Here is a 26435-nt window from a genome sequence, read left to right on the forward strand (position 1 = left end):
CAAACGGCCTGTTTTGTTTTCCCATCAGAACAATTAGTTCTTTATCCTGCTTCCTACTATCTTTTCTCAAATTCATCTTTCAGGGTTTGTTAGCTTTAAATTATTGGGTGTCAGTTCTGCTTTTTCCTCTCTTTTTTTTTAAATAAATTCCATTGGAAATCCGATATGGTAAGAGCCAATAACTATTTAGAAATTGGAGGGGAGCAGATTGTTTGCTCATGTTTTCTGTATTTTAAATTTGACATTTAGCTGCATTTGTCCTTAAGTTTTTCTAAACTGAATGGAGAGCTCTGTCAGGAAGGAAAAACCCTCGAACACTCCATTCCAAATCCCTGCTGCTCAGACTATGGTCCAGGGACCAGCAGCATCGCATTTGTGGAAGCTGGTTGGAAATGCAGCATCTCCAGCTGCCTGGTCTATTGAATCCAAGTCTGCATGTAGGAATTGTATTTATTTGTATTCCTTTCAAATAAACCACAATTTTTTCTTTCATTTGTAACTTAATTATGGCCTTAACTGAATCCTGGAATGCCAGGACTTTCACATTCCTCAAGATTAAATAGTATGACTGATCTGATAAACTTGAAAGTTTGTTCAACCAAATTGATTGTGGGTGGTTATCATGGTCCATAATGGCCCCTTGGTGTGAAAGGCATGAGTGTCTGAGAGAGGTGAGGTGCTTTGCTGTGTCCTCTGCAGTATTCAAGAAGCACTTTGGTGGGGGTGTCTAGTCCCACCTTGCCCACTATGTGTCCTTCATCTGACTCTCCAGTTAGAGAGTTGGTTTTGTATCTAGAAGGAAAGACAAATATGAAATCATTATTCTATGATTGTGAAGAGTTGTAATGAAGTAATCTTTTAAATTACATGTCATATGGACAGTTGTTCTTTTTCTGTTTTTTCCCGAACAGAACTTTTCTATCTTTCTCATAAACTGGTGGATTTATATCCTAGTAATCCTGTAAGTAATATAACTTTTAGTTTTAGTTTTTTTTTACCTGAACTTTAAGAAAATGCTTAACTTACATTTAGGCAATAGCTTAAGTTCAAGTAAATGACGTTTTATTTGAAGTGTTGGAGCAGAATCTCCTAGTGTTTAACGTCCTTAGAAAGCTGCATTAACTTTTCAACCCATGAAGGTATTTTTTGATTATACCAAAGCACTAACTTTAAGAGTCTTTTTTTTTTCTGATTATAGAGATTATATATGCTTATTTTTAAATACTTAGCATACAGCAATATAAAATACCATGACCGTCACGCCTCCCTTTCATAAGAAATGCTGATAATTGTGGCTTTTTCACGTTGTACACATAAGACAACTTACTGAATTGTGTACTGGTTCCAAACTGTCATGGATTGGAATGGAGAACCAGGGATGGAAAATGGAAGCAGGGCTGCATTGTTAAAGACAAAATCAGGAATCAGGGTGTAAGACTCAGACAAGACAAGAATTTGCACCCTAGCCCAGTGAGAAACCAGTGTAAGGGAAAACCAAAGACCAGCTAACTGACTCAGAACTGGGTCAGAGAGCAAGGAAGAGCCAGGATCCAGCTCAGGGAGATGAGCAGTGCAGGGGAGTCAGGACTCTTGGGCTGGTTTTTGAAACAGGGACTCCTCAGGGGCCTTGTCTTTTATGGATGCCTCCTTGAGAAACAGCCATGGAGTGTCTGCCTCTTCTCATCTTGGACCTTAGTAGATAGACTGTGTTAGAGAAATGTCTAACTTGAACTAGAAAATGTGATAAGGAACATCTAGTATACCCTCTGTCTACTCTAATTTGTTACAGATTCCAATTCCAATCTTTGGTTATGGTAAATTTTGAACTTTTTAGGTGTCTTGGTTTGCAGTGGGATGTTACTATCTCATGGTTGGTCATAAAAATGAACATGCCAGAAGATATCTCAGGTATGAATTTATTTTCTTCCTCCCTCTGTAGTTAACCTACAGAATTGATGTCTTGCTCATAAGCTTTCAGGTAGTAATGAGTGAGTACTTTAAAAGTAATGTGAAAGAATAAATATTTCCTTCCTTCCTTCCGTCCTTTTTCTTTTTCTTCTCTCTCTCTCTTTCTCTTTTCTTTTTTTGACAGGTTCTCACTATGTTGCTCAGACTAGAGTGCATTGGTGCAATAATAGCTCACTGCAACCTTGAATTCAAGCAATCCTCTTGCCTCAGCCTCCCAAGTAGCTGGGACTACAGGTGCCACCAGGCCTAGACTTAAAAAAAATTTTTTAATAGAGACAAATCTGTCTTGCCTAGGCTGATCTTGAACTCCTGGCCTCACGCAGTCCTCCTGCCTCAGTCTCCCAAAGTGTTGGGATTATGGGCATGAGCCACCATACTGGCTAAATAAATGTTTTTTTCAAGAGATTTGTTCTTTATAAGATGCCACAGGGAGAGAGAGAAAAAAAATCAGTGATATAGGCCCTCTTCTCAAGGAACTTACATATTTTATGTATAAATGAGAAAAAATGGCTGGGTGTGGTGGCTCACACCTGTAATCCCAGCACTTTGGGAGGCCCAGGCAGGTTGGCCAGACTAGCCTGGCCAATATGGTGAAACTCTGTCTCTACTAAAAAATACAAAAAATTAGCCAGGTGTGGTTGTGGGCATCTGTAATCCCAGCTACTCGGGAGGATGAGACAGGAGAATCGCTTGAACCTGGAAGGCGGAGTTGCGGTGAGCCAAGATCACACTATTGCACTCCAGCCTGAGCAACAAGAGCAAAACTGCATCTCAATAATTCATTCATTCATTAATAAATAAATGAAAATAAATATGAAACAATAGAGAATAATATAGTTTGACAGATTCTCTTTATTTATAGAGATCCTGTTAACCTTTTACTTTTACGATTTCTCTTATTAATAGCTGTGAAATTACACAAAACTTTACTTAATATTGGGGTCACTAATTTTAAGAGTTCTTAGCAGGGTGAACTGGTTCATATAATGATCTGCTGTGGTTTTAACTTAAAGCTGTGCAGCCTAGTGAAGCTATGTAACCAGTATTATTTAAGTATAGAAAAACGTCATTATATGAAGAATTAATTAAACTCTGTAAATGTTCCAATTTCTATGATTTCTTCTGTACAAACAAAACAATTGATGTCTAAACGAAAGAGAATAAACTTTGGAGTCAAATTTGAATTCTAATTAAGTTCTGCGACTTACCAGCTGAAATTCCTTGGGAAAGTTAATTTCTCCTACTCTTTCTTTAAAAATGGAGATGTCATACTTATATACCAGGATTGTTAGGAAAACTGATGCCACAAAAGTACCCTGTACTAGGAAGATACTAGAATGTTCTCTGGTATTGTAAAAGTTCTTTTGAACTGTGCTGCTTTGATTTAGTGTTCAATTCAGTGATGGACTCTTATCAATGGTCACCAGCCTGTTTGGCACCAGAGTCTGTTTTGTGGAAGACCCCGGGGGTGGGGGGGCTGGTTTCATGATGATTCAAGTGCGTTACCTTTATTGTGTACTTTATTTCTATTACGATTACGTCGTAATATATAATGAAATAATTATACAACTCACCATACTGAAGAATCATTGGGAGCCCTGAGCTTGTTTTCCTGCAACTAGATGGTCCCATCAGGGAGTGGAGGGAGATGGTGACTGGTCATCAGGCATTAGATTCTCATAAGGAGTGCATTACTAGATCCCTCATGTGTGCAGTTCACAGTAAGATTTGCGCACTTATGAGAACCTAATATCCCCTCTGATCTGTCAGGCGGCAGAGTTCAGGCGGTAATGCAAGTGAAGGAGAGCAGCTGTAAATACAGATTAAACTTTTGTTTTTTAAATGGCAGGTTCTTTCTTGACACATGAAGCTTTAGCTAACCGGCCACTCACCTCCTTTCCTGCTGTGTTGACTGCTTCCTAATAGGGGAAGGACTGATAGCAGTCCATGGCCCCGGGGTTGGGGACCCCTGCTCTACATGAAACAGGGAACATTTGGGTAAAAGAAAACTTAAAATATAAGGAAGTGGGGTATCCCCCTTATGTTTTTCATGTTTTGTGATATGTTCTCTTTATTCCTTGTGGGTTAATTATACAGTGTGTTCCCTAACCCTAATCAGGGTACATCTGTTTACCACCATCTATAGATATTGCTTAATCTCTCAAGCCTCGATATACTTGTCTTTAAAATGTAAGTGAATTTATCTTGCAAGTTATTAGGATGTGAGGATGTATCTACTAGGTTACAAAATGATGCTCCAGGGTTAAGTAATATCTGTAAGTTCTATGTAGAATGCTAATGGGTTTTGCTACAGTACATAAAAGGCTGTGGATATCTCCTAAAACTTCTTAAAATTTTGCTATACTATTAAACATAGTTTTAGTTCAAATGAATTAACACAGAGGTTACATTAGTGTTTAATGTGTTGACAGTTCATTTATTTACCAAATGAATGTTAATGTTTTTGAGACTATATGCTTATATAAAATTAACAATTTAAGAATAAGTATTGGCTGAGCACAGTGGTTCATGCCTGTAATCCTAGTAATTCAAGAGGCCGAGGCAGGAGGATCACTTGAGCCCAGGAGTTTGAAGCTGCAGTGAGCTATGGTCATACCACTGCATTCCAGCCTCCAGCAACAGAGCAAGACCCTATCTCTAAAAATAAATAAGAATAAATAGGCTAGGCACTGTGGCTCATGCCTGTTAATCCCAGCACTTTGGGAGGCCAAGACTGGTGGATCACCTGTCTCAGGAGTCAGGAGTTCGAGACCAGCCTGACCAACATGGTGAAATCCCATCTCTACTACAAATACAAAATTAGATGGGTATGGTGGCAGGTGCCTGTAATCCCAGCTACTCAGGAGCTGAGGCAGGAGAATCGCTTGATCCCAGGAGATGGAGGCTGCAGTGAACTGAGATCGCACCACTGCACTCCAGCCTAGACAACAGAGTAAGACTCCATCTCAAAAAAAACAAAAAAAAAACAAAAAGAATAAATATTATGTTACTTAAATTAACTCTTTTGTTTTAGCAAAGCCACGACGCTTGAGAAAACCTACGGACCTGCATGGATAGCCTATGGACATTCATTTGCAGTGGAGAGTGAGCATGACCAAGCGATGGCTGCTTACTTCACAGCAGCACAGCTGATGAAAGGGTATGGCAGAGCACACTCACCAAACTCGATGAAGGATGTTTTTGCTAACAGCAATGAAGTTTCTGTTGTTATTACTGCTCTTTGGTTGCTAAACTAAACAAAAACGTTTTACTTGCCTTTTATCTAGTTGCTTGTGATTGTAAAATAACTATGAAAGTGGAGGGGGAAGGAAGCTGGTGTAGTGAATTTGCCTAGCAGTTGATTTCAACCAGTGCAAGAAGGAACTTCGAATTTAGGCCAAAGGAAGAGATGAGTTATGGAAGCCCTTCTTCACATGCCCATGCAAGAATGAAAATATTCATGAGCAAAGTTATTATTATCTTGCCTGTTACCAAAAGGTATTTGATATGGCTTAGTGGTAAGTGCAGGACTATAGAGCCAATATTCTAGATTGCTATCAATATTAAATGTATTGATATTACGAGTATAGAGTATTGCTATTCACACTGACTCTTGGTCTCACCATCAGTTACACATTGCAGGGTCCTTTTGTGTGGACTGCTTCTGTTGACTGGTGACTGCTCCTGCCTGGAGAGGTAGTGGCAGTGCAGTGGTCCAGAGGCCTGGTCTAGAGTCATACTGCCTGGACTCACTTCCTGGCTCTTCCACTCCAAGTCACATGATATTGGGCAAGTTTTTCAGCCTCCTGAGAAATAGGAATAATAGCAAAACTTACTGGCTTATTGTGAGAAGTAACTGAGAAAATACCAGTTAAAAACTTTGAAGAGTAACAAATGAACACATGCAAATGAACCACAGATACATAAAAAATGAAAGAAAAAAAGCTTTGAAGAGTATCTTACACATAGAAAGCACTCAATGAAAGTTAGCTACCATTGTTTATTTACTTGTAGTATGCACAGGTGGAATCATCTATTTATCTATATTAAATTTCATCCCGTTAGGTTTGATCTCTTTGCAAACTATTAGACTCTTTTTGACACTCAGTTCTGCATCCAAATTATTATCGACCCCAATCAGTAGTCGTATTTGGTAAGTATGAGTTTGATATCTAATCATCCAAGTAAACGTTGTGAAGGACATAGCTGTATTAATCAGTAGGGCTGCCACAACAAAACACCACAGACTTGAGTGACTTACAGGACAGAAATGTATTTTCTCATAGTTCTGGAGGTTGAGGAGTTCAAGATCAGGGTGCTGGCCAGTGCAGTTCCTGTTGAGAGCTCTCTTCCTGGTTTGTAGATAGCTGCCCTCTTGCTCTGTCCTCACATGGCAGAGAGAGAGCTCTGGTGTCTCTCCTCTTATAAGAACACTAGCCCTACTGGATAAGAGCGCTACTCTTACAGCTTCACCTTTGTTATCTCTTCCTAGGCCTTATCTCCAAGTACAGGCACAGTAGGGGTTAGGGCTTTAATGTATGAATTCAGGGGGCAGAGGGGACACAGACATTCAGTCCATAGCAGTAACATATTACTAGAAACAACCTTCGAGGTTACAGTTGCACACCCAGTTCTGGATCCACCTAAATGGTCCAGGTCTCTCCATCCTGTTCACCAAGATGGGTGAGACCTTTGCCAGTGCTCTTCTGAAGCTCAGCTCTAGTATCTGCATATTTCCCCTGTGTATCAATCTGATAATTTGTTATCAAAAAAACTCACCAATTCCCTGTAAGTTGGTTTTTATGAGCACATGCTACAGTCTGGTAATTTTTATTTGATATTTTGGGTGCTCAAAAACAGAATAGTGATTAGTTTCTAGCTGGGAATCAGAATCAATGATAATTAATGACACAGTACCTTCAGTGTTTCCTAATCTAACAAACTGTCATTAGAGTCTCACATTCAGCTAGGTGTGGTGGCTCACACCTGTAATCCCAGCACGTTGGGAGGCCGAGGTGGGAGGATTGCTTGAGGCCGGAAGTTTGATACCAATCTGGGCCACATAGTGAGACCTTATCTTTATACATTTTTTTAATTAGGTGAGTTTGAAGGCATCTGCCCGTAATCCCAGCTATTGATGAGACTGAGGCAGGATGGTCACTGTGCCACTGTAATCCAGCTTGGGTGACCAGTTGAAATACTGTTTTTTGAAAACAAAACAACTCATGTTAGCTCATCAAGATAAGCATTACTTTTCTTTCAAGTTTACTTAGTTGTCAGCTCAGCTTTGCATTTTCTTGTTTGTGTTTGGATAGACGTTTGAAATTGGATGAATATTTTTACGTTTCCTTGATGATTTCTTTTTGAGTCATTGGTTATTTAAGAGTATGTTGACATTTAACCTTTACATAGTTATTATGAATTTCCCAAATTTCTTCTTTTTTTTCTTTTTCTAGATAGAGTCTTGCTCTGTCACCCAGGCTGGAGTGCACTGGCGCAATCTTGTCTCACTGCAACCTCCGCCTCCTGGGTTCAAGCAATTCTGCATCTCCTAGCTGGGACTACAGGCGTGTACCACCACGCCCAGCTAATTTTTGTAATTTTAGTAGAGATGGGGTTTCACCATGTTGGCCAGGCTGGTCTCAAACTCCTGACCTTGTGATCCACCTGCCTTGGCCTCCCAGAGTGCTGGGATTAAAAGCGTGAGCCACCGCGCCCAGCCTCTTTTGTTGTTTTTTAACTTAATTCTATTGTAGTTGGAGAACATACTTCCTGTGATTTTAATCCTTTTAAATTTATTGAGGCTGGCTTGGCACAATGGCTTACACCTGTAATCCCAGCACATTGGGAGGCCGAGGCAGGTGGATCAGTTGAGGTTAGGAGTTCGAGACCAGCCTGGCCAATATGGCGACACCCCATCTCTACTAAAAATACAAACATTAGCTGGGTGTGGTGGCTCATACCTGTAGTCCCAGTTACTCTGGAGGCTGAGGCAGGAGAATCGCTTGAACCTGGAAAGTGGAGGTTGCAGTGAGCCAAGATCACGCCACTGTACTCCAGCCTGGGTGGCAGATAGAGACCCCATCTCAAAAAAAAAAATTATTGAGACTTTTTATGAGCTATTCTAGAGATTGTTCCAGATGTATTTGAGAATTCTGCTCTTATTGGATGGAGTGTTCCATAGATACTGGTTACATCTAGTTTTTATAGTGTTGTTGAAGTCTTCTATTTCCTCATTGAACTTCTAATATTCTCTCCATTATTGCAAGTGAGATTAAAGTCTCCAAATATTATTGTTGAATTGTCTATTTCTGCCTTCAATTTTGGCATATTATACTTCATATATTCTGATTCTCTGTTGTTAGCTGTGTATGTTTATAAGTGTTATATTTTCTTGATGGACTGAGCCTTTTATCATTGTAAAATGTCACTAATTATCTCTAATCATACATTTTTCATAAAGTCTGTTTTAGCTGATGTTAATATAGGCACACCAGCTCTCTTGTTACTGTTGATATGGTATGTCTTTGTTTTAGCTGATGTTAATATAGGCTCACCAGCTCTCTTGTTACTGTTGATATGGTATGTCTTTGTTTTAGCTGATGTTAATATAGGCACACCAGCTCTCTTGTTACTGTTTATATGGTATGTCTTTTTTCATCCTTTTAATTTCAACTTGTGTTTTGAATCTAAGGCATGTCTCTTGTTGACAACATATAGTTAGATCAAGTTTTTAAATCTATTCTGCCAGTTGCTACCTTTGGAATGTTTATTCCATTTGTTTAATATAATTACTAACAAGATAGTCTTTATGTCTGGCATTTTGTTCTTTATATTCTATATGTCACATCTTTTTTTGTTCCTGTATTTCTCATTACTGCCTTATTTTTTGTGTTGAATAAATATTTTATAATGTCCCATTTTAATCCCCCTTTTAAAATTATACTGTATTTTAAAAGTTATTTTCTTAGGTTGGTTATCTAGAGGATTATAATTGGCACCTTGATTTAAAATGACCTAGTTTGAATTACTACCTTTTAATACCAATTTAATTTTAATAAGTATACCAAAACCAGGCCAGGTGCAGTGGCTCACACCTGTAATCCTAGCACTTTGAGAGGCTGAGGTGTGTGGATCACTTGAGGTTGGGAGTTTGAGACCAGCCTGACCAACATGGAGAAACCCTGTCTCTACTAAAAATACAAAATTAGCTGGGTGTGGTGGTGCATGTCTATAATTCCAGCTACTCAGGAGGCTGAGGCAAGAGAATCTCTTGAACCCAGAAGGCAGAGGTTGCGGTGAGCTGAGATCACACAATTGCACCCCAGCCTGGGCAACAAGAGCAAAACTCTGTCTCAAAAAAGAAATAGTATACCAAAACCTTACTCCAACATAGCTCAGTTTCCTCTTGCCACCTTTGTGCTGTTATTGTCATACAAATTATGTCTTTTTTTTTTTTTTGGTTGGGGGGAGGGAAGGAGGAAGGGAAGAAGGCAGGAAGGGAGGGAAGGAGGAAAGGAGGGAGGAAGGAAGGGACGAAGGAAGGAAGGGAGGAAGGGGGGGAGGGGGGGAGGGAGGTAGGGAAGGAAGGGAAGGAAGGAATTCAATGAGAGAGACATTGCTGACCTGGATCTAGAGGTTTACAAGTTGATTTCTTTTTTTGAGAGAAGGAAAGAAAAAAAAAAAGAGTAAAGGAGAAAAAGAAAGAGGAAGAAAGAGAGGGAGGGTGAACGGAAATATTGCTTTATTCTGAAAAAAAAAATGGGTATTAATAATGGCCAATCAGTGTTTCATTTAAACCTATGAGTAGGTGTGATGTGGTATTGACAAGAATGTATATTTTATGTATTTGAAGTGGAGAGCTCTATAAATATTTAGTAAGTTTACTTGTTCCGGATCTGCGTTCGAGTCCTTGATATCCTTATTAATTTTCTGTCTCATTGAATCTAAGTCTCTATGTATCTGGGTGTTAGGATTGTTAGCTCTTGTTGTTGTATTGATCCTTTTACCACCATATCTTTGTTGCTTTAAAATTTATTTTATCAGATACGAGAATTGCAACTCCTGCTTTTTATTTATTTATTTATTTATTTATTTATTTATTTATTTTGCTCTCCATTTGGTTGGTAAATCTTTCTCCATTTCTTTGTTTTGAGTCTTTGTGTATCCTTGCATGTGAAACAGGTGTGGATGTAACATGCCGTTGGGTTTTGGCTGTGTCTTTTGATTGGGGGATTTAGTCGATTTAAATTTAGGGTTACTGCCATTTGATGTTAACTGGCTGTTTGATCCATTCGTTGATGAAAATTCTTCTTTATGTTGGTGCTCTTTACTTTTTGGTATATTTTTAGTAAGGCTAATACTGGTTGTTTCTTTCTGTGTGTAATGCCTCTTTCAGAAGCTCTTGTAAAGCAGGCCTGGTGATAATAAAATCTCTGAGTTCTTGCTTGTTCATAAAAGATTTTATTTTTCCTTCAGTTGTGAAGCTTAGTTTGGCTGGATATGAAATTCTGGGCTGAAGGTTCTGTTCTTTGAGGATGTTGAATATTGGCCCCCACTCTCTTCTGGCTTGTAGAGTTTCTGCTGAGAGATCTGCTGTAAGTCTGATAGGCTTGCCTTTGTGGGTAACCTGACCTTTCTCTCTGGCTGCCCTTAGTATTTTCTTCTTTGTTTCAACCCTGGTGAATCTAACGATTATGTGCCTTGGGGTTGCTCTTCTTGAGGAATATCTTTGTGGTGTTCTCTGTATTACCTGGGGTTGAATATTGACCTGCTTTGCTAGTTTAGGAAAATTTTCCTGAATAATATCCTGAAGGGTATTTTCCAGCTTGGATTCATTCTCTCCGTCGCATTCAGGTACACCTATCAAATGTAAATTTGGTCTTTTCACATAGTCCCACATTTCTTGGAGACTTTGCTCATTCCTTTTTATCCTTTTATCTCTAATCTTGTCTTCTTGTTTTCTTTCATTAAGTTGGACTTTGACCTCTGTTATCCTTTCTTCTGCTTGAACAATTCGAGTGTTTAAACCTGTGCATACTTCTCGGAGTTCCTGTATTGTATTCTTCAGTTCCATTAATTCACTTATATTCCTCTCTAAGTTGTCTATTCTCAATAGGATTTCGTCAAACCTTTTTTCAAAGTTCCTAGTTTCTGTTCTTTTAACTCACAGAAGTTTCTTATTATCCATTCCTTGAAGAGTGATTCTGTCATTGGGATGCGCTCGTTCTCAGTCAAGTCTTGTTCCATTGTTGATGTGGAACTGTGATCATCTTTAGAGGGAGAGGCGTTCTGATTTTAAACATTGTAAGTCCATCAGCACAGGTCTGTGATTATTGTTTATTCAATTGTCTTTTAAGTCATTTTTAACACATTTATAAAATGTGTTAAAAATAAAAACACATTTTATACTGCCTCATAATTACCAATATAGCTATTTTTATCAGACTCTCATTTCTTCATGTTGTAAACCAAAAGTAGAATTTGAAGCACCCCCCCACCCCACCCATCTGAATGGGCTTCCTCCTCTTGGCCAGGGCCCTCAAAATGTAACCTGAAAGACTGGTTCAGGCCATGATGGGAAGTGGGGGTCAGTCGTATGTTTCACTTGAAAGACTAGTTCAGGCCATGATGGGAAGTGGGGGTCAGACGGGCCTCAGTTTCACCTGAAAGACTAGTTCAGGCCACAGTGGGAAGTGGGGGGGGTCAGACGGGCATCATTATGCCCTCCAGCATTCACATGAACACAGACCTTAAGTCTGATAAGAAACACTTACCATCTATCCTCTGAAGCCTGCTACCTGGAGGCTTCATCTGCATAAAATTGGGTCTCTACAACCTCTTTTTTTTTTTTTTTTGAGTCGGAGTTTCGCTCTTGTTACCCAGGCTGGAGTGCAATGGCGCGATCTTGGCTCACTGCAACCTCCGCCTCCTGGGTTCAAGCAATTGTCCTGTCTCAGCCTCCCGAGTAGCTGGGACTACAGGCACGCACCACCATGCCCAGCTAATGTTTTGTATTTTTAGTAGAGACGGGGTTTCACCTTATTGACCAGGATGGTCTCGATCTCTTGACCTCGTGATCCACCTGCCTCAGCCTCCCAAAGTGCTAGGATTATAGGCGTGAGCCACCGCGCCCGGCCAAGGGTCTCTACAACCTCTTATCATAACCCAGACATTGCTTACTGTTGAAAATAACTTTTGTTTTAATGTATATATATTTTATTGCACTTTAGGTTCTGGGATACATGTGAAGAACATGCAGGCTTGTTGCATTCGTACATACATTGCAATGTGGTTTGCTGCCTCCATCCCCATCACCTATATCTGGCATTACTCTCCATGTTATCCCTCCCCAACTCTCTACCCGCTGCTGTCCCTCCCCTAGTGCCCCCCCAAGAGACCTCAGTGTGTGATGCTCCCCTTCCTGTGTCCATGTGTTCTCCTTGTTCAACATCCGCCTATGAATGAGAACATGCGGTGTTTGATTTTCTGTTCTTGTGTCAGTTTGCTGAGAATGATGGTTTCCAGGATCATCCATTTCCCTACAAAGGACACGAACTCATAATTTTTTATGGCTGCATAGTATTCCACGGTGTATATGTGCCACATTTTCCCTGTCTGGTCTATCATCGATGGGCATTTGGGTTGGTTCCAAGTCTTTGCCATTGTAAACAGTGCCGCAATGAACATATGTGTGCATGTGTCTTTATAATAGAACGATTTATAATCCTTTGGATATACCCAGTAATGGGTTTGCTGGGTCAGATGGAATTTCTATTTCTAGGTCCTTGAGGAATTGCCACACTGTCTTCTACAATGGTTGAACTAATTTACACTCCCACCAGCAGTGTAAAAGTGTTCCTGTTTCTCTACATCCTCTCCAGCATCTGTTGTCTCCCGATTTTTTAATGATTGCCATTCTAACTGGCGTGAGATGGTATCTCAATGTAGTTTTGATTTGCATTTCTCTGATGACCAGTGATGATGAGCATTTTTTCATGTTTGTTGGCCTCATCTATGCCTTCTTTTGTAAAGGGTCTGTTCATGTCCTTTGCCCACTTTTGAATGGGCTTGTTTTTTTCTTGTAAATCTGTTTTAGTTCTTTGTAGATTCTGGATATAAGTCCTTTGTCAGATGGTTAGATTGCAAAAATTTTTTCCCATTCTGTTGCTTGCCGGTTCACTCTAATGATTGTTTCTTTTGCTGTGAGAAGCTCTGGAGTTTAATTAGATCCCATTTGTCTGTTTTGGCTTTTGTTGCCAATGCTTTTGGTGTTTTAGTCATGAAGTCCTTGCCTATGCCTATGTTCTGAATGGTTTTGCCTATGTTCTGAATGGTTTTCTTTCAGGGTTTTTATGGTGTTAGATTTATGTTTAAGTTTTTAATCCATCTGGAGTTTGTTTGAGTGTAAGGTGTCAGGAAGGAGTCCAGTTTCTGCTTTGTGCACATGGCTACCCAGTTTTCCCAACACGATTTATTAAACAGGGAATCCTATCACCATTGCTTTTGTCAGGTGTGTCAAAGATCAGATGGTTGTACATGTGTGATGTTGCCTCCAAGGCCTGTGTTCTGTTCCATTGGTCTATATCTCTGTTTTGGTACCAGTACCATGCTGTTTTGATTACTGTAGCCTTGTAGTATAGTTTGAAGTCAGGTAGCGTGATGCCTCCAGCTTTGTTCTTTTTCTTTAGAATTCACCTGGCTATGCAGGCTCTCTTTTGGTTCCATATGAAGTTTAAGGTGGTTTTTTCCAGTTCTGTGAAGAGGGTCATAGGTAGCTTGATGGGGATAGCGTTGAATCTGTAAATTACTTTGGGAAGTATGGCCATTTTCACAATATTGATTTTTCCTAACCATGAGCATGGAATGTTTTTTCCATCTGTTTGTGTCCTCTCTTATTTCGTTGAGCAGTGGTTTGTAATTCGCCTTGAAGAGGTCCTTGACATCCTTCATTAGTTGTATTCCTACAAAGGTATTTTATTCTCTTTGTAGCAATTGTGAATGGCAGTTCGTTCTTGATTTGGCACTCTTTAAGTCTGTTACTGGTGTATAGGAATGCTTGTGACTTTTGCATATTGATTTTGTATCCTGAGACTTTGCTGAAGTTGCTTATCAGTTTCAGGAGATTTTGGGCTGAGACGATGGGGTCTTCTAAATATACAATCATGTCGTCTGCAAATAGAGACAATTTGACTTCCTCCTTTCCTATTTGAATACCCTTTATTTCTTTTCCTTGCCTGATTGCTCAGCGTAGAACTTCCAGTACTATATTAAATAGGGGTGGTGAGAGAGGGCATCCTTGTCTGGTGCTGGATTTCAAAGGGAATGCTTCCAGTTTTTGCCCATTCAGTATGATATTGGCTGTTGGTTTGTCATAAATAGCTTTTATTATTTTGAGATACCTTCCATCGATACCTGATTTATTGAGGGTTTTTAGCATAAAGCGCTGTTGAATTTTGTTGAAGGCCTTCTCTGCATCAATTGAGGTAATCGTGTGGTTTTTGTCTTTTGTTCTGTTTATGTGGTGAATTACGTTTATAGACTTGTGTATGTTGAACCAGCCTTACATCCCCAGGTTGAAGCCTACTTGATGGTGATGGATAAGCTTTTTGATGTACTGTTGCAATCGGTTTGCCGTATTTTAATGAAGATTTTGGCATCTATGTTCATCATGGATATTGACCTGAAGTTTTCTTTTCTTGTTGAGTCTCTGCCGGGTTTTGGTATCAGGACAATGTTGGTATCATAAAATGATTTGGGAAGGATTCCCTCTTTTTGGATTGTTTGGAATAGTTTCACAAAGAATGGTACCAACTCCTCTTTGTATATCTGGTAAAATTCATCTGTGAACCCGTCTGGACCTGGGGTTTTTTTGGTTGGTAGGCTATTAATTGCTGCCTCAACTTCAGCCCTTGTTATTGGTCTATTCAGCGTTTCAACTTCTTCCTGGTTTAGGCTTGGGAGGATGCAAGTGTCCAGGAATTTATTCCAGGTTTACTGGTTTATTTGCATAGAGTTGTTTGTAGTAATCTCTGTTGGTGGTTTTTATTTCTGTGGAATCTGTGGTGATAATCTCGTTTATTATTTTTTATTGCATCTATCTGATTCTTCTCCCTTTTCTTTTTTATTAATCTGGCTAGTGGCCTGTTTATTTTGTTTCAAAAAACCAGCTCCTGGATTTACTGATTTTTTTGAAGGGTTTTTTATGTCTATCTCCTTCAGTTTTGCTCTGATCATAATTATTTCCTGTCTTCTGCTAACTTTTGAGTTTTTTCGATCTTGCTCATGTAGCTCTTTCAATTTTGATGATAGGGTGCCAGTTTTTAGATCTTTCCTTGCTTCTCATGTGGGCATTTATTGCTATAAAATTTCCTCTAGACACTACTTTAAATGTGTCCCAGACATTCTGGTACGTTTTGTTTTCCTTCTAATTGGTTTCGAAGAACATCTTTATTTCTGCCTTCATTTCACTGTTTATCCAGTCAACATTCAAGAGCCAGTTGTTCAGTTTCCATGAAGTTGTGTGGTTCTGAGTGAGTTTCTTAATCCTGAGTTCTAATTTGATTGCACTGTGGTCTGAGAGAGAGTTTGTTATGATTTCCATTCTTTTGCATTTGCTGAAGAGTGATTTACTTCCAGTTATGTGGTCAGTTTTAGAGTAGGTGTTATGTGGTGCTGAGAAGATTGTATATTCTATGGATTTGGGGTGGAGAGTTCTGTAAATGTCTATTAGGTTTGCTTGTTCCAGATCTGAGTTCGAGTCCTGGATATCCTTGTTAATTTTATGTCTCATTGATCTGTCTAATATTGACAGTGGAGTGTTAAAGTCTCCCACTATTACCGTGTGGAAGTCTAAGTCTCTTTGTAGGTCACTAAGAACTTACTTTATATGTCTGGGTGCTCCTGTATTGGGCATGTATATATTTAGGATCGTTAGCTCTTCTTTTTGCATTGATCCTTTTACTGTTAGGTAATGCCCTTCTTTGTCTCTTTTGATCTTTGTTGGTTTAAAGTCTATTTTATCAGAGACTAGAATTGCAACTCCTGCTTTTTTTGCTATTTGCTTGGTAAATCTTCCTCCATCCCTTTATTTTGAGCCTTTGTGTATCCTTGCATATGAGATGCGTTTCCTGGATACAGCACACTGATGGATTTTGACTTTTTATCCAATTTGCCAGTCTGTGTCTTTTGATTGGGGCATTTAACCTATTTACATTTAGGGTTAATATTGTTATGTGTGAATTTGATCCTGCCATTTTGATGCTAGCTGGTTGTTTTGCCCATTAATTGATCCAGTTTCTTCATTGTGTTGATGCTCTTTACCATTTGGTACATTTTTGGAGTGGCTGTTACTGGTTGTTCCTTTCTATGTTTAGTGCTTCTTTCAGGAGCTCTTGTAAGGCAGTTGTGGTGGTGACAAAATCTCTGAGCAATTGCCTGTTCATAAAGGATTTTATTTCTCCTTTGCTTATGAAGCTTAGTTTGGCTAGATACGAATTTCTAGGTTGAAAGTTTTTTTCTTTAAGGATGTTGAATATTGGTCCCCACTCTCTTCTGGCTTGTAGGGTTTCTGCTGAGAGATCTGCTGTGAGTCTGATGGGCTTCCCTTTGTGGGTAAATTTTCTCTCTGGCTGCCCGTAGGATTTTTTCCTCCATTGCAACCCTGGTGAATCTGACGATTATGTGGCTTGGGGTTGCTCTTCTTGAGGAATATCTTTGTGGTGTATTTCCTAGACTTGAATATTGGCCTGCCTTACTAGTTTGGGGAAGTTCTCCTGGATAATATCCTGAAGAGTGTTTTCCAGCTTGGATTCATTCTCTCTGTCACATTCAGGTACACCTATGAAACGTACATTAGGTCTTTTCACATAGTCCCATATTTCTTGGAGGCTTTGTTCATTTCTTTTTATTCTTTTTTCTCTAATCTTGCCTTGTTGTATTTCATTGAGTTGATCTTCAGTCTCTGATATCCTTTCTTCTGCTTGGTCAATTCGGCTATTGAAACTTGTGTTTGTTTCATGAAGTTCTTGTGTTGTGTTTTTCGGCTTCATCAATTCATGTATATTGCTCTCTAAGCTGTTTATTCTTGTTAGCATTTCGTCAAACCTCTTTTCAAGGTTCTTAGTTTTTTTCCATTGGGTTAGAACATGTTCTTTTAGCTCTGAGAAGTTTGTTATTAACCCACCTTCTGAAGCCTATTTCTGTCAATTCATCAGACTCATTTTCCATCCAGCCTTGTTACCTTGCTGGTGAGGAGTTGTGATCCCTTGTAGAGGAGAGGCATTCTGGTTTTGGGTGTTTTCATCCTTTTTGCGCTGGTTTCTTCCCATCTTTGTGGATTTATCTACCTGTGGTCTTTTAGTTGGTGATTTTCAGATGGGGTCTCTTGAGTGGACGTCCTTTTTGTTGACGATAAGTTATTTCTTTCTGTTTTTTACTTTTCCTTCTAACAGTCAGGCCCCTCTGCTGTAGGACTGCTGGAGGTCCACTCCAGACCCTGCTTGCCTGGGGATCACCTGTGATGGCTGCAGACAGTAAGGGTTTCTGCCAGTTTCTTCTGTTATCTTTGTCCCAGAAGAATACCCGCCAGATGTCAGCCTGAGCTCTCCTTTATGAGGTGTGTCTTTGGATATACGGAGGTCAGGGAGCTGCTTGAGAGGACAGTCTGTCCCTTATAGGAGCTTAGGTGCTGAGCTGTGAGCTCCGTTGTTCCATTCAGAGCTGCTGGTAAGGTACGTTTAAGTCTGCTGCAGCGGAACTCATAACCACCTTTTTTTCCCAGGTGCTCTGTCCCAAGAAGGTGGGGCTTTATTTATCAGTTCCTGACATACTGCTGCCTTTTTTCAGAGATGCCCTACCCAGCAAGGAGGTAGTCTAGTCACAGTCTGGCAGCAGAGGCCTTGTTGAGCTGCCTTGGGCTCTGCCCAGCTGCTTTGTGAACTTCCTTGCAGTTTTGTTTATAGAGGTATAGTTAGAACTGCCTCAGTAATGGCAGTCTGCCTAGGTAATGGCGGACTGCCTCAGTAATGGCGGACGCCCTTCTCCCCACAGAGCTAGACCATCCCGGGTCCAGCTGTGCTTGCTGTGAAACTCTCAGTCCAGAGCATTTCAGATTCCTGGTCTTTGTGGGTCTGGGACTGGCTGAGCTAGATCACCTGGCTCCCTGTTTCAGCCCCCTTTTTTTCAGTTGAATGGGCGACTCTTTCTCCCAGGTTTTCCAGGTGCCAGTTGCAACGGCTCCCAGATTTCTGTTTTTGTGCAGAGACCCACTGCACTGGCTGAAACAGTGGTGCTGGAGTCTCGTGGTGCTTTTCTGCCTGGGAATCTCCTGGTCTGTGGGCAGTAAAAATTTGTTTGGAAATGCAATGATCACTTACCCTCTGTGTTTTCACTGGGAACTGCAACCAGAGCTGTTCTATTCGGCCATCTTGGATTGTCTCAGTAATAGCTCTTTCAACCAGTTGCCAATCAGAAAATTTTTTTTTTTTTTAGTTATTTTCATAGGCTGTGTTGATCCAAAAAAAATCTTAAATCTGCCTGTAACCTGGAAGCCCCCACTTCAAGTTGTTACAGACTTTGACTCCTTTTGTCAACAATGCGGGTTTGAGTTCCTATGTAGTAGTACCCTTTTGTTTTAGCATAAAGAGTTCCCTTTAGTTTTTCTTATTGGACAGATGTACTAATGACAGGTTTTCTCAATTATACATTGTTATTATTTATGTCAGTTTGTTTTTCAGAGAAGCTGTGAGGAGCACATGTATATATATTTATATCATTTGTTATATTATCTTATTTACCATTTTTAGTTCTCTTCATTTGTTCCTATGAATTCAAGTTACCATCCTGTATTACTTTCTTAAATACAGCTTTGCTGTCACCCACTTTCTATTATGCTGTTACTGGTAAACCTTACATTTCTGCATATGATAGGCCAAACAATACAATTCCATACTGCGTATCCCTAATCTGAAAATCTAAAGTTCAAAATGTTCCAGAAGCCAAAACTTTTTGAGCACTGTCATGACACTCAAAAGGAATTGCTCATTGGAGCATTTTGGATTTTCAGACTAGGGATGCATACATTCCAAAATTCAGAAAGAAAAAAAAAATCTGAAATTCGAAACACTTCTGATCCCAAGCATTTCTCATAAAGAATACTCAATCTGTATATATATATATTGTTTTATACATTTCCTTTTTGTTTTTAAGATAGAGTCTCACACTCTTTCCCAGGCTGGAGTACAGTGGCACCATCATAGCTCACTGCATTCTCAAAGTCCTGGGCTCAAGGGATCCTTCCGCCTCAGCCACTCAAGGGTCTGGGACTATAAGCGCGCACCACCATGCTTGGCGAATTTTTTATTATTTTTTTTAGGGATAGGGTCTCACTGTCTGCCCAGGCTTGTCTTAAACTCCTGGGCTCAAGGGATCCTTCCGCCTCGGCCTCCCAAAGTGCTGGGATTACAGGCATGAGCCACCATACCTGGCCTTGGCTAATTTATTATTAATAGTTTTTAAAGATGGGGTCTCACTGTGTGCCCAGGCTCATCTTAAACTCCTGGGCTCAAGCATTCCTTTCACCTTGGCCTCCCAGAGTGCTGGGATTACAGGCATGAGCCACTTCACCCAGCCTACAATTGCTGTTTAAGTCAAGAGGAAAAAGAAGAAATACATGTTTATATTTCCTTTTGTAATTATATAATTATCTGTACTAGTACTCTATTTTTTTTTCTTGTGGATTTCAATAATCTTTAATGTGGCAATTCTGAAAATCAGGGTTTATTGGCCATTGTTACTGTTAAGTGACTTTCCAGAACTAATTCTTTAGCTTATTATCCTTTGTTGTATGAAGCACTGAAGCCTCTGCTCAGTTAGCTAGCAGCTTTGATATCTCTTAAACCAGTAAGCCTTCCACCCTTTGCCGAAGGATTCTGCACACCTTCAGCTCTCTGCGTTGTTGACACCTCTGCCTTAGCCTTCACTTCATTCTAGCACAGAGCCTCAAGATCAGCCAGAGATGAGATAATAGGGCCTTCTCAGGTCTTTTTCTGTGCATGCATGTAGCCCTATGCACACGTATGGCCTTTTCAATCCCCAGGAATGTGTCAGAGCTCTTTATAGCCCCCTGTGGAAATCTTACTCCCCAGAGTTCATTTTAAGTTTTTGGCCTGCATTTAGTGTGCCCCAACTGGGATAGCTGCCTGAGGCAGCAGCTAATGCTAAATAATTGCTGTTGATTGTTTCCAACAAATGCCCTGGGGATAGAGCTTTTCTCACTGAGTGAGCTCTGAGATCAATAGAAGACAATGAGTAGGGCTTTTTTAGGAGCCACCAGACAGGTCAAATAGGAGCAGTTCCCTGTGGAGTTTTGAGGAACTCTAGATTCATTCTGTTTCCTCCAGTGGCTGCTAGGCTTAATGGCTTTATGACTACTGTGGTTATGAGGCTGCTTGTTTTCAAGGTTAGTGCAAAGCTAGAGAAAGGAAGATGGGAAAAAGACAACCACCATAAAGTTTGCTGTTCTTACTGAGATTCAGGCATTTTTCTTGAATATACACTCAGATTGTTGTAAGAGCTTGGTTACCTTCCAAAGTTCTGAAAAAGTTGGTTTTGATAATTTTTGCCAGTGTTCTTACTGCTTCTATGGATGAATCGATTTTTGGAAGTCCTTACCCTGCCATTTTGAAAGTCACTTTACCAGGTGTAAATACTTTTAAAGAATTTGTCATGACTTTCTGTAGAGAATATAATCTTAATTTGAGCTATGGCTCTAGATTGGAACCAAAGCACATACCAAGCAGTCAGTATTTATTGATGTTCTGACATCATCATCAGAGAAAGATCATCTTGTTACACTTGCTTTAATGCAGCCACTGATCCAATCATGTGAACAGATGAACTTTCAATTAAAAAGTCGTTCTGACCTTATGCCTAGAACTGTCTCAGGAGGTGGGAAAATTGAGTCATACACAGGGTATTATTCATAACTCTTCTGCATAGAACTGGTTATAATCAGTTATAATCAGGGAATTCAGAGAAAGGAGAGCATTTAGGTTAGACAAGTCAGAGGTAGCTTCCTTCAGAAAGGGAAGTGGAACTTCAACACAATCTTGAAGGATGAATAAATAAAGAGGAAGACCCGTGTAGGCTGGGGGCATGACATTAACATCAAGGAGGAAAACAAGCCCACAGAGCCCTGCCCTTTTGCTTTAGAGAGTTTTTGTTTTCTTACTGTGGAATAATAATGAAAATTAAAGGTAAATAAGTTGCAGATAGATTCTAGAAGTGGGAGTTGATTAGTCCAAAGCCCCTTAGTCATTTATTAAATGTTTGTAAATTAAGAGTTAGAAACAAGTAAATGCTGTGTTTTGGCCACCTTTAAATTATTTTGCAGATAGGATTTGAAGTTGACAAATTAATTTCTCCTAAATCAGAGTTTTTGTATTTGAATAAGTGTAATTTTCCAATTTTTTAGGTGTCATTTGCCTATGTTGTATATTGGATTGGAATATGGTTTGACCAATAACTCAAAACTAGCTGAAAGGTTCTTCAGCCAAGCTCTGAGCATCGCACCAGAAGACCCTTTTGTTATGCATGAAGTCGGAGTGGTTGCATTTCAGAATGGAGAGTAAGTACTAGAAGACCAGAAACCCTTCTGTTAACTAGTGATTTTAAATAGGGTAGCACGGTCACTAGAGTTAACTGACCAAAGGGACTCTTCAGTAGATTTGCACTTCTAAATGTACTATTTTAGGAGAAGAAGACAGGAAGAAATAAAGAGAAACTGTTACCTTGCATTTCCTTAAAAATTCTAAACCCAGGTTTTGGTCTTTTTTTGATCTGAGCTTGTTTTCTTACATGATTGGACAGTTCAGATTACGCATACCCCACAGTGTGGCTGGGAGCACTGTGGAATCCTTAGTCATCTCTATGTTGATTAGGACTTGGATTCATATATTTGAGAAAGATTTGACATGGTTTTTGAAACAAAAGTGTTTTCTATTTAGTTACTAGTAAGTCAGAAAATTAAAGTAATTAGAATGACCCAGTCTCTGAGTTTCCTGGTCAGAGGAGGCTTTTCTATATTCAAGGATATTAGTAGAATAAGTGATTTGATGTTACATTCAAAGAGAAAAATGTCTACTGATTTGCATTTCATGATACGAAAATTTTAAAATGGTAAATTAGTATTAATACTACTTCAGAGTCATTTCTGGCATGTATGTGTTCTAAAAAATGGTTTAGGTATTTTTAAAAGTTTGAAGCTTTAAAATAAGTAGTCATCTTTTAATGTAATGCAGTAATCATCAGCATTTGTGAATTTGCCTACTCACTAAAATGTATTTGTAACCCTGAAATCAGTTCCTGAGGTGCTTTCCTTAGCCATTGGCAGACATGCCCAGGGCTGAGGCAAAGCTGGGTCTCTTGCCATACACAGTCCCACTTGGAGTCCAAGAAGACAGTGCTCTGCCATTTTTCCCAGCTCAGCTATAAACCAGTGTACTTTTTGTGGTCTATCTAGTGGCACAGTTTTCACATTTTTGTGCTTTTTGTTGGTGATTTCACTGTTTAAAATAATCCCTAAGCTTAGTGAAATGCTATCTAGTGTGACATATCTTACAAAGGAAACACGTGTATTAGAGAAGCTTCATTCAGGCAGGCCTAAGTTATAACGTGCTGCTGGCCCTGAGTTCAATGTTGATGAATCAACAATTTGTATCAAATAAGGTGTCTTTAAATAGAAACCCACATAAAACAAGGTTACAGATTGATCAGTTAGAGAAAATGTGACCAGAGATTTGCAGGAATCTAACTCTATTTCCCCTGGGAGCAGCAGTTCAATATTTGCTGACTCAGTGTACACAGTGACTTTATAGAACATAAATACTGTGGTTGGCTGGGTGCAGTGGCTCATGCCTGTAATCCCAGCACTTTGGGAGGCTGAGGTAGGCATGTTACTTGAGGCCAGGAGCTTGAGACCAGCCTGGACAATATGGTGAAGCCCTATCTCTACTAAAAATATAGAAATTACCTGGACATGGTGTTGTACTCCTGTAATCCCAGCTGTGTCAGGAGGCTGAAGCATAAGAGTCACTTGAACCCAAGAGGCAGAGGTTGTAGTGAGCCTCACTGCAATCCGTCCTGGGTGAGAGTGAGACTCTGAAAAAAAGAAGAACATAAGTATCTCCTAAAATCTTGAATTCTTGGTGTTAATGCCATAATATTAATCATTTATGTTACTTAACTTTGAATTTTTATAATTATTTCCAGCAGTTTACCCCATGTCATTTCAGTACTACTGGAAAGATAATCAATTTTTTTTTAAGTTTATATTTGCTAATTTTGAATAATCTGCAATGTTTTCCCCCTTTATTTTAGGTGGAAAACAGCTGAAAAATGGTTTCTTGATGCTTTGGAAAAAATTAAAGCAATTGGGAATGAGGTATTCTTTGTACTATCTGTAAATACACATACACACCTGCTAAATGAGGAAAATAACACTGTGTCTCTTGCCTTAGAAGATAATAACCTGATATTTATCATAACAAGCTGCTGTTAATGTAAGAAATGAGTTTTTTTCTAATTTAAGGGGCAGGCGTTGGGTGTTTGCTTAAGTGGGCTCTAGCTTTGAAATGTGAGAAGCATCAGAATAGACTGGATGATTATTTGAAGCTAGGAATAGTCTATGGTTCCTGGAAACTGCTGTGCACTGTAGCGTTTGAGGTAATAGTCCTCCTCTATAACTTCAGAGAGCCTCTTTGACTGAAGGGTAATGTATAGCAGCAGGTCCCACTTGAAAGAATAGCGATGGGACAGTTATCTCTCAAATTCACCTTTTGTTGCTGTTACTGGATACTCAGTGTGTATTTGGGCCTTTCCATTTTGAAATATTTGACTGCTTCTGTTGTATTAACAATGTACCCCATGAATTGGTGCTTATGAGTTAGCCTAACAACTAGCAAGGATGCGTATATACTGATATTACTTAAAAGTAGTAACAATTTTAGATACCATAAACTCATGTAGGTAAGAGATTTGTATGTTGCTCTTCTGATTTATTGATGCCCATTTGGTTTCATTCTATTCTGATTTTCACTTCTCAGCTTCCTGCTGTTCCTGTTTGTGCACACCTGCCCACAGTTTTCTCGCCCTTGGCTGTTAGCTCTCTCTGCCATTACAGACACAGCTTTGCCTCCCTGCCAGGCAACCTGCCTGTCCCCATAGACGCAGCTTTGTTTACTCTGGTCTCATGTCATCTGAACGTATAAGCACTATTTTTGTGTATTTCCACATGTGTGTATAGAAAGCAGGTGCCTCTGCCTCATAGTCTTTGGTAGTTCTGGATAATGCAAGTGTTTTGTTAGTAGGGGATTGCCACTTGCCACCTTGTCAGTTTTCTAAGATGTGACTACCTTGCATCAGCATCACCTAGAAGCCTGCTAGCAGTTCAGAGTTTCAGACCAACTAAATCAAAATCTGCAGTTTTAGCAAGATCCCCAGGTGATTCTCATGCACAGAAAAGTTTGAGAAGCACCTTCCTAAACCGTACTAAGTTGAACCTGTATTCTTTGATGATTCAGAGGCACTTTTTTATAGTCTTAGAGAAATTTAAAGTAATGGTTTTAAGTATGAAAGCACAATACTATTGAAATGTCAAAATGCCCTTTAAAAAGTTATATGAAGGCCGGGTACGGTGGCTCACGCCTATAATCCCAGCACTTTGGGAGGCCGAGGCAGGTAGATCACGAGGTCAGGAGACCCAGACCATCCTGGTCAACAAGGTGAAACCCCATCTCTACTAAAAATACAAAAATTAGCTGGGCATGGTGGCGCGCACCTGTAATCCCAGCTACTTGGGAGGCTGAGGCAGGAGAATTGCTTGAACCCAGGAGGCGGAGGTTGCAGTGAGCCGAGATCATGCCATTGCACTCCAGTCTGGGTAACAACAGGGAAACTCCGTCTCAAAAAAAAAAAAAGTTATATGAAGAGGGAAAATATTGACTTCAGTGAAGAGAAACAGTCATGCCTAAGAGTCATTAAATGATTTGTCTTTCTTCACTTGGGCTGTGCCTCCTAGAGCTGGTCTCAATAAAGTTAGTCTGTGGCTCAGGTTTGCTCATTCATTTAGTTGACATATATTAAATGAGTGTCAGCCATACCATAGGCTCTACGCTAGGTGTTGGGATGCAGCAGGGAATGAGTTTACTATTTCCTGACCTCAGATAGACAGGGGCATATAAGTAAGTGGATAGACAGTGAAAATACAATGCAGCTGGGGAAACTAAAGGTGCCCATAGAGAAAGACAGTTCACCCAGAAATGAGGCTTTGGTTACAACATGCACCTCAGTCCTGAAAGTCATCAGACATTAGCCAGGCAAAAAATGAGGGCTAGAGTATTTTAGTGTTTGCAAAAATTAGAGCTAATACGGTGTGGCTTGGATGTTGAGTTCACAGAGAATGTCAAGGAGTAGGCCAGGAGAGTTAAGTTGTGGGTCACCAAGGGCCCAGAATGATGTTGACTTGTTTGTGCCTTATCCTGAGGAGAGTGGGAAAACAAAAGGGATTTTAGAAGGAAACAACCTGGTCAGACTCTTATGATTGGGGCCCAGATTTGACTTATTAATTTGGAAGGTGAGGATTAAATAGGTTGGAGTTATGTCCAGGAATTAGAAGGAACCCGCCCTGGTGTGCTTTGTGGGAGGGTCAAGGGGATTGGTGTGCCACTAACTCACAGGGGCTGAGATAGCCTGGGAGAGATGGGTGTGGTGCTTGTAACATTTCAAAGTAGAAATATTTAGCAGGCAAATGGATCAGAGGTCTGGCGTTTGAGGGAAAGCTCTGAGCTGCAGATACTCATTTGAACTCCAGCAGGGATAAGCTCTTGGATAAACTTGTCCTAATAATAACAGCATCCTCAGAAAGTCTCCTAGTAAGAAAGTAAGGGAGATAAACTAGCAGTTACCCTGGCCTTGTGGTGTGCTGGAGGCACACACTGGGGGAGAGCCCAGCTTGCAAGATGGGAAATAATTCAGTGCAAACAGATCGGGCTGAACAGTGACATATATAACTCGTGGGCTTGATGTTGCTATGTTTTAGGTAACAGTTGACAAATGGGAACCTTTGTTGAACAACTTGGGGCATGTCTGCAGAAAACTTAAGTAAGTGAAGTAGAGCATTTTCAGAAATATACTTTGTGATTCAAAGTTTACTTGATTTTGAATGCTTTGTCATATTTTTATTTCATGAGATCCACCAGCTTTCTTGTACTTGGCTGCTCTGATATAAGCATCAAAATCAGTTTTTACTATTTCTCTCTGTTGGTGTAATTTTATTTTAGAAACACATTAAGAATTTTACTTTTTTCTAGATGAAAATTTAGCATTCAAAATTAATTTGGAAGAATTAAGACAGTAAGATGTAATTGAAATCCTATCTATATTCTGTTTTCTGCTAGAGGTTGTGGTGT

At 39.8% G+C, this 26435-nt stretch overlaps 1 protein-coding gene across 5 annotated transcripts in view; it reads left to right on the forward strand.

Moving 5' to 3' along the window:
* Positions 1 to 26435, forward strand: part of CDC16 (cell division cycle 16) — a 45956-nt gene that overhangs the window by 9597 nt on the left and 9924 nt on the right. For all 5 annotated transcript variants that reach the window (XR_624057.3, XM_009008197.4, XM_002742561.7 and 2 more), the window contains 6 exons: positions 912 to 961; positions 1835 to 1908; positions 5003 to 5128; positions 21443 to 21595; positions 23347 to 23410; positions 26066 to 26127. Coding sequence is in view for 4 of the 5 variants with exons in the window: in XM_009008197.4 (XP_009006445.1) it covers positions 912 to 961; positions 1835 to 1908; positions 5003 to 5128; positions 21443 to 21595; positions 23347 to 23410; positions 26066 to 26127 (529 nt within the window). In the remaining variant the exon portion in view is untranslated. The remainder of the gene's footprint in view (positions 1 to 911; positions 962 to 1834; positions 1909 to 5002; positions 5129 to 21442; positions 21596 to 23346; positions 23411 to 26065; positions 26128 to 26435) is intronic.

Source organism: Callithrix jacchus, chromosome 1 (assembly GCF_049354715.1).
Source record: "Callithrix jacchus isolate 240 chromosome 1, calJac240_pri, whole genome shotgun sequence".
Lineage (NCBI taxonomy): Eukaryota > Metazoa > Chordata > Mammalia > Primates > Cebidae > Callithrix > Callithrix jacchus.